Source organism: Felis catus, chromosome A1 (assembly GCF_018350175.1).
Source record: "Felis catus isolate Fca126 chromosome A1, F.catus_Fca126_mat1.0, whole genome shotgun sequence".
Taxonomy (NCBI): domain Eukaryota; kingdom Metazoa; phylum Chordata; class Mammalia; order Carnivora; family Felidae; genus Felis; species Felis catus.
Genome location: NC_058368.1, coordinates 206151086 through 206167090, shown reverse-complemented (window position 1 = coordinate 206167090; position 16005 = coordinate 206151086). Strand labels below are relative to the sequence as shown.

At 42.0% G+C, this 16005-nt stretch overlaps 1 protein-coding gene and 1 long non-coding RNA gene across 7 annotated transcripts in view; one reads left to right on the top strand and one right to left on the bottom strand.

The window, feature by feature from the left end:
- Positions 1-8044: 8044 nt before the first annotated feature.
- MROH2B (maestro heat like repeat family member 2B) overlaps positions 8045-16005 on the bottom strand; it is a 71690-nt gene continuing 63729 nt past the window's right edge. For 2 of the 6 annotated variants that reach the window (XM_045037704.1, XM_019811443.3), the window contains 7 exons: positions 15427-15573; positions 15002-15184; positions 10931-11086; positions 10453-10587; positions 9708-9810; positions 8638-8703; positions 8045-8184 (listed from right to left, as the gene is read on the bottom strand). In XM_045037704.1, coding sequence (XP_044893639.1) covers positions 8078-8184; positions 8638-8703; positions 9708-9810; positions 10453-10587; positions 10931-11086; positions 15002-15184; positions 15427-15573 — 897 coding nt within the window. In that variant the 3' untranslated portion in view covers positions 8045-8077. Of the gene's footprint in view, positions 8185-8637; positions 8704-9707; positions 9811-10452; positions 10588-10930; positions 11087-13000; positions 13469-15001; positions 15185-15426; positions 15574-16005 lie in introns of those variants that run through there. The other 4 variants (XM_019811451.3, XR_006585584.1, XR_006585583.1 and 1 more) reach the window with 4 other exon arrangements.
- Positions 11007-15003, top strand: LOC105260944. Its single transcript, XR_002735820.2, has 3 exons — positions 11007-11111; positions 13301-13410; positions 13517-15003. It is a non-coding gene; the product is annotated as an uncharacterized LOC105260944 (long non-coding RNA).

Genomic DNA, 16005 nt, shown 5'->3' with positions numbered 1-16005 from the left:
GTGTTATTAGACTATTATACAATCCACGAGTGTATTATGACAGTATTTAATAAATGGCTCCAATAGAACTCTAAGTCTGGAAACTCTTCTCTGCACAGATGCTAAGTATTAAGAGAAACTCCTGAGGTCAGGCATGATGTAAAACTGGACAAGCCAACTAAGTGGATGATTACAGCCCTACTGGATTAAATAGTTTGGTATGATAATAAGGAGCCCTCTGAAGTACTACGGATATGGTGCACAGAATTCATTAAATGTGATTTTCTGCTTGTTCTATCAGTTGTTATTGAGAGTGTTGACATCTCCAACTGTAAGTGTGGATTTATTCATTTGCTTTATGTATTTTGAAGCTCTGTTATTAGGCACATAAACTTTTAGAATCATTATTTCCTCTTGATGAATTGAGCCATTTATTGCCATGAAGTGTCTCTTTATCTCTGATGTATCCTTTGTTTTGAAGTCTACTTTGGATTCATATAGCTATACCAGTTTTCCTTTGACTAGTATAGAAGTAACATATATAAGTGATATATATATATAAGTAGAGTATATCAGGGCTCTCCAGAGAAACAGACTCTATCTATGTAACTTCTATCTATCTATCTATCTATCTATCTATCTATCTATCATCTATCTATAAAATATGTTTATTATATATTTATTATGAGGAGTTGTCTTATGTGATTGTGGAGCTCAAGTAGTTCTGCAATCTACCATCTACAAGCTGTAGATCCAGAAAACCCTGGTATAAATTCCAGTCTGAGTCTGAAGCCCTGAGAGCCAGGAGCGCCAATGATGTAAGTCCCATTCAAGGGCAAGAGAAGACCAATGTCTCAGCTCAAGCAGTCAGCCAGTGCCCACCCACACTGGGGAGGGCCATCTGCTTTACTCAACTCAGTGATTCAAATGCCAGTGTCTTCTTGAATCACCCTCACAGACACACCCAGAACAAATGTTTAACTAGATACCTGGGCATCCTGTGGCCCAGTCAAGTTGACACATAAAATTAACTCACAGGTCCACTCCTGGTAAACGTGGCACCTATAGGCATCTCCAAAATGTACTTAGTCTCCAAAGAAGGATAATAACAAGGTCATAATTCTACCTAACGTAATATAACTGAAAACATAGTAACTCCTTCCTCAGAGAGGAGGCAAAGAAATTGAGTGATGTTGACTCTCCTTCCTGATATTCTATAACTTAAGTACTGTGATGTAAAATTAATAATACTTAAATACTATGATATAAAGTAAATAATTTTATGTTGCATGATATAGAGATAGCAAAGAGAATAATGATATTTGCAAATACACAACACACACTTGTAACAGAATAAGGAGGAAATATTCATGGCAGTCACAGTCCTCATTTCTGTAACTGGTCATGTGGTTCTACCTGGCATTTATAACTTCTTTCTTCTGCTACCCAATCTGTACTCCCTTCACCTTCAGCAAGCACCTCAGCTAGTTGTGGTTTTCTTACCTGATGGAGTGACCCATATCTTTATTGCTGAATGGTATGGACCATTAGTAGTCCTTCCTGGGTTGGGTTGTTGTAGTTTTTCATTGACCTTAATCACAGGGCATAGTAATACTATGAGATGCATTAAGGGAGCTCCTGTATTCCAGACATATTCTTCTTTACCTTCATTGTGGAGTAGTAGTCCAATTTTCCTTTGGCAATCAGGATCAATCACCCCATCCAGCACAGTTATTTCTTCTCTTCCTGTTGACTCAGAGGCATAAGGAGCCCAAAGTGGCCAGATGGCAGGTGACTCTAGCCAAATAATTGGACATAGCCCATGGATCAGTATATAATCACACATCTGGCCATTTCTGCTTCTAGGCAAAGTGAACAGCTGAGCGCATTGCTCAAAGTTCTGCCCTCTGGGAGGATTTCCCTTCACCACTGTCCTTCAGGGCTATCCCAGAGAGGCATTGATGACCTTATATTGATTGGACCAAATAAGAAAGAAAGAGCAGCTAGTCTTCAAGCACCACTGGATGTGCTGGATCATATGGCTCAAGTAGCACAGCAGCCCAGGCCTGTTGCAGAATCTTTTCTTGTTCTAGGATCCACTCAGCCCTGGCAGCTTTTGGGTCAGTCAGTAAATGTACTAGAGTAACATCCCCAATTGAGGAACATGTTGCCTCCAAAATCTAAAGAGGTCCAGTAGGCATTGTGCCTTTCATGGTTGTAGGAGGGGCCAGATGCAACAACTTAACCTTCACCTTAGATGGGACATGTCGACATGCTCTAGCACTGGCCTCCTAAAAATTTCACTGAGGTCCTTGAATTTATTCAGATTTCTTTCCCACCTTCTGATATGCAAATGTCTTGCCAATAGGTTTGGACTAGCTGCTATTTCTTTCTTATTTGGTCCAATCAGTGTAATGTCATCAACGCAATGAGTTGGTGTGATATAGAAGAGAAAGGTGATTGAGATCTCGGTGAACTAAATTACAACTTAAATTCCACTTGGTCATGGTATATGGTCCTTTAAATGTGCTGTTGAATTTGGTTTGGTAATACTTTGTTGAAGATTTTCACATCTATGTTTATCAGGAAAATTGGTCTGTAATTTTCTTTTCTTGGGGCTTCCTTTCTGGATTTGGTATCAGGGTAATTCTGCCTTCATAAAATGATTTTGGAAGTGTTCCCTTCTTTTCTCTATTTTTTGGAAGAGTTTGAAAGGATTGGTATTAATTCTTCTTTAAATGTTGTGTATAATTCACCAGTGAAGCTGTCTTGTCCTGGACTTTTGTTTGTTGGCAGGTTTTTGATGACTAATTCAATCTTCTTACTAGTAATTGGTCTTGTCATTTATTCTCATAATATTTCCTTAGTCCAAAAGCCTATCACTACTATCTGATATACCAGTTTATCTACTCTGTTAATCACATGCCAAAGTACAGCTTTTATCATTTTACTATCTTGATCAAGAACTTCTTTTGGCTACCCACTATCTTCCAGATACCGTATAACTTGATTTGTCGTTCAACATTTGGCCCTCTGCTATTTAACCATCTTTATTTCTTAATAAAACATTTCTGGTATAGTCCGATAGGGTTTTATTCTTTTACAGAATAAAAAAATTACAGAATGTTATAGACTGGAAACTGACTAGGCCACAAGTCCTGCCATAGGCCTGTCTACCCTCATCCACAGGCCTGTGCAGAACCTCTGAGCGTTGGATGTGAGGTAATTAATGATTTTCTTATGATTCCACTGGGATCAGGGTAAAGATAAATTCCTACTGCCCCTCTACTCTCTGAAAAACAAGTCCTCGTTAACCTATCCTTCAGGCTAATAATAAGCAATTTTCCAGGCTCTCCAGCTCCAAGATAGAGCTTCTTTTTGACCACTGTGCATTTAGGAAGGTGTTAGGGCATTGGTCAATTTAATCCTCTGGATTTACCTCTGAGACTATTTGGAGGAAGTGATAGGTAATGTAGAAGGATTCCTTATCTTATGTTTTTTGGTGGCTCCCAAATTGAAAAAGAAGCTATGAGTCACATGTATTTATAAAATTGTGTTCTCCAAATTTATCTTGCTTTCAGGATAACCACATAATTCAATAAATAAAATCCAGGACAGTTTGTCCAGAAGAAATACAAATAAGTAAGGACGTTTTGTTGAGAAAATAAAGTTTGACTTTTACTTAAAGTACAATGAAGAAGCAAATGCCATTTCTCATGTCATGACTTGGCAAGTTTACACACACACACGCACACACACACACACGCACACACACACACATAATGAATCCCATTGTCTTTCTCTCATATTGTTCTTGACTCTATCCATGTTTTCTATTGTCCCAGTTTTAGGGATACCTGTAAAAAATGAGTAAGAAAGAGAAATTCAACAAGTGATCATTCCCAGAGTGCAGCCATACAAAATTGCTTATCAGAAAGTTGTTCTCTGTCAGGGGCCTGGAAGAAAGCTCGCGATTAGCTCACAGGTTACCATTATATCCAGCTGACTGTGCATTCTCTAGTCACACACTTAGGTAATCTGAAGGATAATGGTGGAATTGGGGACTAAATCTAGTAGTAATAAAACACTATTAGAAAATCTTTGTTACAATCTCAGAGTGTCTTGAGGGTTCCGGAAAAAGTGCCTGGTCTTGTATTTTTTGCTTTAAAACTAGGGCTGTGCAGGGACAATTCCAATTAAGCAATCCTCCTGGCTTCTTTCCCTGGAAGCCTATTTCTTTCTTCCCATCTGTGATCTTTGTTCTCCTCTTTTCTGGTAAAACTGTTTTAGCCGGGTCAGCCAAGCTAAATGTCCCTGATTTACCAGCAGAGCCCTGGCTCTCACTATGGGGTCAAAGGGCAGGGTACAGAATTGCAAAACAGTGATCCTGAGCCCTTTAAAGCAGTTCTAGTCCCTGAAGCACTCTATCCTAAACTAAACATGAGTTGAGAAATGATTAAATGTACAAATAATAGTAAGGCAAGCAACAGGAGTGAGGAATCTGTTGATTTCTTCAATAGTACTTGAACATGCTTTTCCTCTGTAACTCTATTTCCCTGAGACCGCTCCACAAGTATTTCTCCCTTGGGTGATATGCCTGCGTTTGAACCATAAAGATGAACCACAGAGGGCCATTGGAGGACTGACTGTCAAGAGAGGCCTCCAGGGGGGCGCTGGTGGCAATTCTGAGAGGGAATAGTAGTCGTTGGGAGGGCTTAATAGAAATAATTGTTGGGGAGAACAAAGAGATCTACGTTTTTCCTGCCACACAACCCGACTGTGGCTCAACTGCAGGGACTGTGAGGCAGGCACAGCAGGAGTACCAGCTGCTGAGCTGGGATCTTCTGAATGGAGAGGTCGCCTCTTTTTCAGCCCCCCAAGGAGGGCAGCAGCATTCACAGGATCAGGAACACAGCCCCACGGAGGTGGTATAATCAGTTAGTTGTATATGACAGTTGCTGAGTTTACATTAACATTTGTGATTCTAATGATAAATTTATTCATACTGTTAATACTTATACTGTATAGGGCACCTGGGTGGCTCAGTCGTTAAGCATCTGACTTCAGTTCAAGTCATGACCTCATGCTGAGTTTGAGTCCCACTTCGGGTGAGCTCGAGCTCCACTTCCGGTAAGCCCTGCTTCTCTCTCTCTCTCTCTCTCTCTCTCTCTCTCTCTCTCTCCACCCCTCACTCACTTGTGCCCTCTCTCTCTCTCTCTCCAAAAAATGAAAATAAAAATAAAAAACATTTCTATTGTATAGGTAACATTTGCTTAACAATGATTCTATTCTAGGTTTCTAAATGCTTTACATATACATTAATACACTTCATCCCCACAATAACACCTTGAAATAGATATCATTACCCTGATTTTACAGATGTGGAAATTGAAGTACAGAGAGGTTAGATGTTTTCCCCCAAGTTACACAACTTGTAAGGAGAGTTGCTGGGATGTGAGGAAAAAATGTGTTGGGAATTCTTGTCAAGAGAGAATCTTAAGATTAGGGTTTAGAGAGAGAAAGTTTCAGTGGCAACGTGTGTTTCATGTGCCCGTTCTACCTAGTTTCTTTTCTTTTTAGATTGAAATACAGTTGACACACAATGTGCTATTAGTTTCAGGTGTACAGCATAGTGATTCAATCAGTCTGTATGTTATGCTTTGCTCACCGTAAGCATAGCTACCATTTGTCATCATGCAACATTATTACAGTACCATGTTCTACCTAATTTCTATCGATCAGTGATGAGGAAGGCTCTTTGTTGGATGCTAGGTGGGATGGAGAATAGTGGTGGAGATATATAAATTAGTATCAGACAAAGTCCTGTGTCAGTGAGTTTATACTCATGTTGAGAATATCCTACAATTCCGAGGTGGCCCAGCTCAAATTCTGACTCTTTGCCCCACGTTTCAAAACTGTCTTGTACAATACTGTGGCTACTAGCTACACATGGCTACTTAAGCTTAACATTAAAAATTTAATTCCTCAGATAGACTAGCTGCATTTCAAGAGCTCAGTTGACACATGTGGCTAGTGGCTACCATATTAGTGCAGATATAGAACGTTTCCATCGCTGCAGAAAGTTCTAGTGGACGGTGCTCTTTTGAAAAGTCTTTTGACTTGAAATAACCTGCCAAAAGATGTCGACTAAACCCATACCTCTTATTTTCTTTTTCTTGCTCTGTTTCATATATGTTATGCTTGGGAACAGCTTCTGACTTCATTAAGAATTTAATGAAAGCCATTACCTTGAAAATGCACCTACACAATTATACACAGAAATTTGCATACAACATTGGCGGTATCATGGACTCTTTGTGTAATGTTTACCCCCTGGAGCTTAGTCAATGACCCCAAAACTTAGTGGCTTAAAACAACAAAGATATACTATATGGTTTTGTGGTTCAGGAATTCAGGAGGAGTTCAGCTTAGTGATTCTGGCTCAGGACTCTTATTAGATTGTAGTAGGGTTGTCAGATTTAGTAAATAAAAATACAAGATGCTCAGTTAAATTTTAATTTTAAATAAACAATAAATATTTTTTTCAGTATAAGTATGTCTCATGTAATAATCAGGGCATACTTTACTAAAAAATATTCATAGTTCACCTGAAATTCAAATTTAATTGGGCATTCTATATCTTATCTCATAATCCAGTCAATGTGTCAGCTGAGGTTTTAATCGTCTGAAGGCCTTCAGACCTGGGGAGGGCTCATGATCTATTTCCAAGATTGCACATTAACATAGCTAGCAAGTTAGCTCTGGTTGTTTGCAGCAGATATCAGTTCTTTGCCACATGGAACTCTTTTGGGGCTGTTTGAGTATCTCCCTCACTTGGTAGCTGGATTCCCCCAGAGTAAGTGATTCAAGAGAGTTCAATACCATGTGTGATCTCACCTGGGAAGTCACACTTTGTAATTTCTGAAATATTGTATTGATTGCACAGGTCATCTCTATTCATTGTGAGAGGGGACAAGATGAATATCAGAGACAAGAATCGCTGGAGGCCATCTTGGAGGCTGGCTCCATCTTCTAGAATTTAGACACAGAGTTCATAGCATATAAGTTCCAAGAGGGTAGAATTTTTCTATTTTTTCGGTTCATAGTCGTAACCCTAGTAGCTATAACAATGCCTTGTAAATTTTAGGCACTCAATAAATATTTGTTAAATGAGTAAGTGGACTCTGGCCTAAAATATCTGACCTAAAAAATTCCTAGGGTCCCTAGAAGATCGGTAGGAACAAAAGATGCTTCCCCAAAGAGGTTGAGGAGGAAGAGATTAGAATATAGGTAACAGGAATTTGGAAAGGGATGCATCAATTTAATAATGTTGCTAATGAATGATCGTGATGGTTTGGTCGTGTCCAATGAGTACCAGCCTCTGTGTTAGAAACTTCTTTTTATGTACATGATTTCATGTATGTAACCTTTCATGTAGGCATTGTGAAAAAGGGTCAGGAGTTATGATTCAGATGCTGTGAAGAAGATTAACACATGCATGCACACACACACGTACATGCACACACATACACACACATACACGCCATTCAAAGGAAGGAGTGCTCTGGGATAACGACAGAAAGAAAACCATGAGATTTAATACAATGCCAGAATGGGTCTTTTGTAGAAAAGTATCGGGCATAGCCTCGACACAAAAATTACAACCTGAGAAAGAACACACAGGTTCAAGTTTATTGTAAGGCTGCTTTTTAGAAAGTAAAGCGTGTGGGTAGTAATTCAAGGCTGGCAGAGATAATACAGAACAGAGCTATGTGTGGCAATAACAGTAGTCCTTTTCTTAATGGCAGCAGAATTGTTTCCAGTTCTGTCATTTTTTGATATCTGCTGGGACATAATATTCCAGCTATGTGGCTGTCACTACTGAAATCACAGGTTATCCCTCAAGTGAATTTGTGGGGTTTACTTTTTACTAATGGAAGGTGGCAGGGAGACCATGGAGGGTAAGGACTATATCACTACTCCAAGATCCCTATGCTAGGCGCCATCTCTATCCTCAAAATGCTGCAAGTCTGTAGGTTGTGAGGATGAAGACAGGAGTCAGTTGTAGAAAAAGCCTAGCAGTTTATTTCCTGGTAGTTTACAGAAGGATGCTTATCTCTCTACACCTCCTCAGGAGCGTCTGCAAGGCAGCTTCGGCTGCTCTCTGGACACTGATACAGGGGTCTTGCCGAAGTGCTTGGAGCCCTGAAACAGAAAGAATAGCAAAGTTCAGTGAACGAGGAAAGCCAAGGCTCAAGCTCTGCCTCCCTGTGAGGCTCCATTGTTCAGGGTCAGCTCTATGCAGAGCCCTGGGTCCATGCTTACATTCCATGCCAACAGGTAGGATTTGGATCTGCAAGCTGAGGATCTATTTTAACACTGACATAGGGGAAGAGGAGATCCTGACCTTGTGATCAGTAGGTTTATAGACAATCAGAAAATAATGGTCTGTTGGGAATGATGCCTGCAAAGAGCTGGAGCTGGGGGTTGCTTTATACTCTGGAGAAATCCCAGGATCTAGGGAGCATTAGAGACAATAATGAGGTACTATGATTTCCAGTTTCTGGGCTCACATGGAACTTGGTGCATAATTAACTTCTCCTTCTCACAGATATTTCTCTTACAACAGGCTGCACAGAAACTAGGGTTGGTACTCACGTGTGGTCAGTTGCTCTTTGTCTAATAACTGCACATATTGGTTGGTCAGATTGAGAACAATGGCATCTAAAATCAACAGGAGAAACAGGTGCTAATTTCGTTATAGAGGAAGAGGCCATGAAAAACTGGTCAGGTTAGGCTCTGCTCCTGGTCAGAAGTTAAATGGTCTGGCTAGTGAATGAGCAAACTCCATGACTCCCTTTGTGCCCCCAGAATGATGCTGGGCTAATGTCTATTGGGTGTTAAGTGTCATGTGTGGAAGTGGTCCCTCGGCCAATGTGCATTTGGGAAAGATCACGCGGTGTCCTCACAGGGCATGCCGGTTGTCAGGGTTTCTAACGTGTGTAAGATATGATCCCTGTCTTCAAAAAGTTTACAGTGTAGCTGGAGGGATCATATACATGATCCAATAAGGAATCCTTATGTTTTAACTCAGTCTTACACGTGGCCCATTCACAGTGGGCTGGATTAGTTGGAACTGGCTTCATGATAAATTTTAGAATTTCATGATAGAAGGATCCTGAGGGATTCACTTACTTTCCTCTTTTATTTTACAGATCAGACAAAGAGGCAACACAGAGAATTTAAGTGAATTGTCCAGCATCACAGAGCAGAGCCAAGGTCTGCTGGCCTCTTGACCCACACACTTTCCACTTGTATCATGTTGCTGCTAAAACTCTCAGCTTCAACTGAGCTTAAAAGGTTTACCATGGCTTATGTTAAGGGACAATGCAAAGGAAACCATTTAGGCAGTGGCAGCCGGCTGGGAGCAAAGACTCAGGCAAAAGAAAGAGTGATGACTTGGAACCAGAGAGGCATGAGGGCCCAGTAGGGAGGAGGGTCTAGTAGGAGGAGAGGAGGTGTTGGGAAGTCAGAAGATGTTTGCAAAAGAGAACAAGTTGGTTCCTTTGAGGGAAGATGTTCCAAGAGGTAAAATGAATTCCTTTCTGGCATTTCTTTTTTGGTCACACCAGTCATACTTGTGTTCATGCTAGAGTAGCTTCCAGTCAAAGCAAAAGTGGATGGGAAGGAGCAACATAACTGAGTAGGGAGTGCAGATGTGCCCTCACCTGTGAGTTTGACAGCAGCACTCCGGATCATCTCCCAGTTGCTGCTGAAGAAGGTGAAAGAGTGTGTGTGGAGGATCCACAGGATTTCCTGGTTTCTCTTTGCCTAAAAGAGATGTATTTTACAAAGAGGACAAAGAGGGAAAGTGACTCTGTGTGAAATTTGGCACCCTCTAGGTCCTGCAAAAGGAAATCTAAAGACCAGTGAACACTCACAGAGCCATTATTTTACTGGAAGATGTCTTCTGGCCATTTCAAACCTGAATTTAGTCCGAAAAGTACTGGGGGGGGGGGCGAGTAGGAGCACCTGGGTGGCTCAGTCAGTTAAGCATCCAACTCTTGATTTCTGCTCAGGTCGTGATCTCATGGTTCATAAGTTCGAGCCCTGCATCAGGCTCCATGCTGCCCATACAGAGTCTACTTGGGATTCTCTCTCTCCTTCTCTCTCTGCTCCTCCCACAGGCATGCTCTCTCTCTCTCTCTCTCAAAATAAATAAACTTATAAAAAAGAAAAGTCCTGGGGCTTTTGGGACTAATCAACAGATGGGTTTCAGGAATCTTGAAGAACAGATCCCAGTCAGGACTTGGAAAAGAGCAGAGAGTAATGTGGCAGGACACCAAGAATCATTGCTGTCCCTCCAAGACAGTTCTGACTCTGGCCAGAGATCCTTGCTGTGTTGTTTGCTTGTCTGCGATTTGCCTGGACTCTTGGCTATGGCTTTGCAGGCAGCATTTACTGCATGCTCACCAGTTTCACACAGAGTTGCCGGTAGAAATCTCTGGCCCTTGGTAGATCCTGACCATCGAGGAGATGATCTAACACCCCATAGAGTTCCTGAAGGCCCAGAAAAGGGATGCAGATGATCAGGACATCACGGCAAGCCTAAGAAACAGAGTTCTTTGAGTCACAGTCCAGAATACTGGATTGTCTTCTGGAAGAGTGGGGTGCTGCCTAGGGCGGGGAGAGTGGCAGTGGATGCCTGCAATGTGAGGGGCTTACGATCTATGCTGGCACCTTCCCAGATTCAAGGATGGAAGAACAATCTGAGAGAGAGGGCAAGAAAGAACCTAGGGCTGGAGAAGCGGTTTTCAGGTCTAGTTGGGAGTGGTGGCCTCAGATCTGGCTTCTGGTCCAGCTAGACCAGCTCTCCTGGCACTTCTGGCCAAGGGGTGGGGAGCCGAAGGGGTGGGGTGGAGGTGCGGGTGTCTGTGCAAGCACCACTTACAGTTCCAATCTTGGGATTGGGATCCCAGAGGTGGAGAAGGAATGAAATCATGCTCTTTTTTATTTCTTCCGCAAAAAAAATCTTCCACCTTCTTCCTGTTAGGGATGCCAGATTCTCAAATAAGAAGATGGCAGTCAGTCTCACATCATCCTGCTCCTGTGACGACAGATGCATGTCATGGGTGAGTCCCCATCACAGGCTATTCCCAGCCGGTGTCAACCCCCCACCCTGCCCTGTCCCACTTCAGCAGAGGGAGGCTGTGCCCCGGGCACTGGTGCGCTCCAGTCACTGCCCTCATGTGTGCCAAGAACACTCTTTCTTTTCCAGAAGCTCTGCACTCACACTCCACGAGTTTAAATGACCATGGGTCTGGGACTTGGTTTCTGTCAGTTGAGTAGCTACTGGGGAAACATGACCACAGGGACGGTAAACAGGCCAGGGAGGGTTCCTGCTTATGTATTTTATACAAATTAGCCTGACTGCACCACTAGCCTAGACTTATGGGGCTTCAAATCTAAATTGCCCAAGGCCTAAGGCTCTTCTCCAAGGTCCCAAATACTTTCCAATATGATGAAAGGCAACTCGGAAGACCCTTGGTCTCAGAAACAGAGAATAAACAAATAGTGCTTAGCCCTACCCTTGCATATAAGAAGTTCTGGAACTTCCTTGCTTGTTGTCCAGGACGGTTAGACAATGATTTTAAGAACCAAAGGGTGAGGTGGTGGAGAAAGATGTTCTTCTATCATCCCCCAAACCTTGCTGATATTGTTCACAGCTCTAACAAACACTGATGGATTTTCTGGAGGTTCTTCTTTTTTTCCTCCCAGGTCCAGAAAAGTCGTTTAAAATACCCATATAAAGGCAGAGTGATGAAGGGAAAAGTCGTTCTGAGTAGCAGAATATTATATTTTGGATTAGCGATAAACAAGGGCCAACTTTTGAAAAGCATCCCCATGAATATGAGGGGGAGAAGATAGAGAAGTATTAATTTTGGTGGCAAGATGGAATGTATCAGAAGTGGGCACAGAAGCAAAAATGACAGAAAAAAGGAAGTTAATAAAGATCTTCCAGAAAAAAGAAAGATGGCTGGTTGGGACAAGGCCAGAAAAGTTAAATGAATACATGAGACGTGACCTTGTATAATGGAAAAAGAAGTACAAATTTCGATGTACTAGAAAAAAAAAAAATTTTTAAGTTTATTTATTCTGAGAGAGAGAGGGAGAGAGAGGGTTGGGGAGGGGCAGAGAGAGAGGGAGACAGAAAATCCCAAGCAGGCTCTGCAATGACAGCTTGATGCGGGGCTCAAACTCACAAACTGTGAGATCATGACCTAATCAAGAGTTGGACGCTTTACTGACTGAGCCACCCAGGTGCCCCTAAAGGTTTTATTTTCAAGTAATCTCCACACTTAACATGGGCTTGAACTTATATCCCTGAGATCAAGAGTTGCATGCTCTCCTGACCGAACCAGCTATGCTCCCTAAAAGGTCTCTTTTTAGGAAAAAGAAAGCAAACCAATAACAAAATACCTAGAAAGGTATTTACTTTTTTCAAAATGTTTAAAATTTTCCCAAATCAAATAATAGGACCTAATGATAGGTTAAGGAATGATCAACCAGTTGGATGATGAAAAAGCAGAAAAGAAGCAATGAACCTGTTGTAGGTGCTGGGAAAGATCCTAGAGTTTAGTGTCCTTGTTTCGAGTTGAGAGAGTGGGAGTCATAGAGAGTAAGGTGGCTGCTCAGGGATGGGGATGGGCGCAAGCAGGGACTGGAGCGTGGCATGGCAGCCATATTTTCCGTTCTGCCCCTTCACTGAAGTGTCACCATGTTTTAAGAATTCCAAGCGGGGCGCCTGGGTGGTGCAGTCGGTTGAGGGTCCGACTTCAGCCCGGTCACGATCTCGCGGTCCGGGAGTTCGAGCCCCGCGTCAGGCTCTGGGCTGATGGCTCAGAGCCTGGATCCTGTTTCCGATTCTGTGTCTCCCTCTCTCTCTGCCCCTCCCCCGTTCATGCTCTGTCTCTCTCTGTCCCAAAAATAAATAAACGTTGAAAAAAAAAAAAAAGAATTCCAAGAAAGTGCTTAAATATTGAAAGAAACGGAGGGGGGAAGAAGTTTGGAGATTATAGAATTGTATGCTCAATATATAGATTAAAACTGCAGGGGCAAGGTTTCATAAAGTATAGTTAAATTTATTGGTGAGAAGAGAGCATTGCCGGAGAAAAAAATAGCATGGCATTACTAAGACCTAAGTTTTATCAAACTTCACTTTTATACAAGTATGATGGAATTAATACCTATTAAGGATGAGAAAGTGCTAACCTAACAACCAGCAAGACTTTAGTTGTTTTTTTTTTTTCTTTTGCATAAGACTGAGAAACATTATGTTGACCAGAAAACTCATAGGTGATTATCGGAGGCTCAGATCCAAGAGAATTATCATCACTGGACCAACAACAGCCTAGGGAACCTAACAAACAGGTGGGGGCCCCGAAGGGGTTGCTTCAGCTCTTTGTTGTCGAAGATTGTCATCAATGATCTGTGTAATGGAAAAAAAAGAGAAAAGAACATCTTTGTTATTTTACAGAAGATACATCATTGGAAGATACAGCATTGAGTGGGAGCCAAGAAAGCAGTTTTGAGGACAAGATGAGAATTAAAAAGTAATGTTGGTAACATTGGAGAAGGTAGCCGGAAACAAGCAGAAAGCTGCTGTCAAAGGAAACTAAAAAATACAAAACTGGAGAATTATTGACTGTGGGTATATATTACAGACTAAAATCCAGAAGTCTATACAGTTAACGGATTGTCAAAGAGTCAGGAGGAAAGGGCAAGAGTTATAAAAAAAAAATTGGAGTGGATAAATTAAAAAATCAGACCTGAGAGGTAATTTTTCTTCAGGTTGTATTCAATACTCTGCAGGCCACATCTAGAGATACAACACAGTCACTGGCTTGTAAAATATTTAAGGAGCTGAAAAATTAGGTTTATTATGAATAATGAAGGAAATGAAGACTTTTCAGTCTGGAGACTAGAAGGTAGAAAGGTAATTTAATCAAGCCTTAATGTTTAAGAGGAGGAAACCAGCAGTTTTCCATCTCCTCTGACAACAAACATGAGGAAACAGTTTTCGATTACAAAAAACAGATATAAGTTGGAGGTGAAAGAGATTTTACACTGATGACGGTGAATAAGCCAAAAATAATAATAAAATCTAGTTTTCTGGAAGGTATAAAGGAAAATGACTTTCCTCTGTTCTAGGGTCACCAACTGATCTTTTTTGAAATTTATTTCTAGGCTATTGACTAGATTGGGGGTTGGCAAGTTCTTTCTGTAAAGGGCCAGACAGTAACTAATTTAGACTTTGGGGGCCATATGGTTTCTGTAACAGCTAATCAACTCTGCAGATGAAGTGTGAAAGCAACCATAGACAATATGTAACCGGTGAGCGTGGCTGTGCTCCGAATAAAACCTAATTTATGAAAAGATGCTCGGGGCGGGATTTGGCCCACTGGCTATAGTTTATACTGACTCCTCGATGAAGTGAACCACACAAGCATTTTGAACCTTTGAATCTTGATGTGGAAAAGAGTGCTGGAGATGACAAGGTCTTTACTGGGGCCTTTGTTCTGTGTTGAGTTCTGCGGTAGTTTTTGGGAATGACAGGACAGAGAGGAAAGCTGTGAAAGGGAATATACATGAGGGTATTGCCCTTATGGGCAAGTGGAGCTCAATCCTTGTGATGGGTGAGGAAGCTGGGAAGTTTATTTGCAAACTTTTGTTTCTTATTGTTTATTTCCTGTTTGTTCTCATTTGTCTGGCCCACCCTGCTCAGAGCAATCCTGATTCCCAGGCCAGAGAGTACCCTCAGGCCGAGAGAGAGGCAAGAAGCCAGCAGCCTGCATAAGAACTGTACAAGTGACCTCTGTGCAGGTGACCCGTGTGCGGGTGACCACAGGAGAAGGCCAAGGAATATGGATGGGACGCCAGCATTGCCTGCTACCAGCACCACCTGAATCTCTTTCTGCTCACTCACTCCTGGGAGGGCAGAATTCTGAACAGACTCACTTACGTCTTCAAAAAAGGTTCTAGTTTGCAGCACTATTTCTTTGAAGTAGAAGCTCACATCCCGGTCTGTGAGCAGCTCCAGGATCTTTTTTAGAGCCTTCAAGCTTTCACAGACAACCTCGGTGCGGGCCAGGTGATATAGGCCTCTGATGATAGATTCCAGTATTATCTGCTTATGCTTCTTCACCTATTTGGAAATAAGGTCTCGTAATCTTGAAAGTTGCTCTCTGTGCATCTAGAATAGGGTAGGAGACTCCCAAGGAAACTGGAATTCTGTTAGGGTCACATACACTTCAATCAAGAGATACCACTGTAGCAATTTCTTTTGGATTTTTACTTAATTGCTATACAAGCACGAGATGTGGGTTAGTAAATAATTATTTTAAACTCTGATTAAGTGTCCCCCGCACCTACCCCAACTCCCTTTACCTTGTGAGGGGCTCCAGAAGTTGTATTACCAAGCCCTCTGATGGCCATTTGCCTCAAAATGGCGTTGGAGTCCCAGGCGCTCTGATCCATCAGGATCAGCACTTCCCGTAGATTCCCATGCTTCCAAAGGATTGGCTCCTTCATGAGCTGAAAACAACCACTTCACCCCTTTAGTTAAAGGAGTGGCCTCTCTTCAGGAGAATGATAAGTGCATCATAACTACAGTTAAAGACTAGCACCCGGCTGCTCTTGGAGCAGGGGAGAAAGCCCTCAGGTGAATCAGCAAGTCTGGCAGAAAGGAATCTCTCTATTTGAGAAGCCCACAGGCCAAGGTTACATGGTGATGAGAACCACACTACCCAGTTAAGTAGGATGTCTCTAATCTAAATGGAAAAACAGGAAAATGGGAGTTACTGGGAATGTTCTTTCTCCGGGTTGTCTGGGACAACCTTTATGGCAGGGTGTGAGGGGACAATAATATAGTTCTTGGTTACTTTTTGTTTTGTCCCTGTCATATCTATCGTCCACCCTTCTCTGTCCTGGGAGGTTGGTTCCGGCAGACTGGAGCGAAGGAAGAGG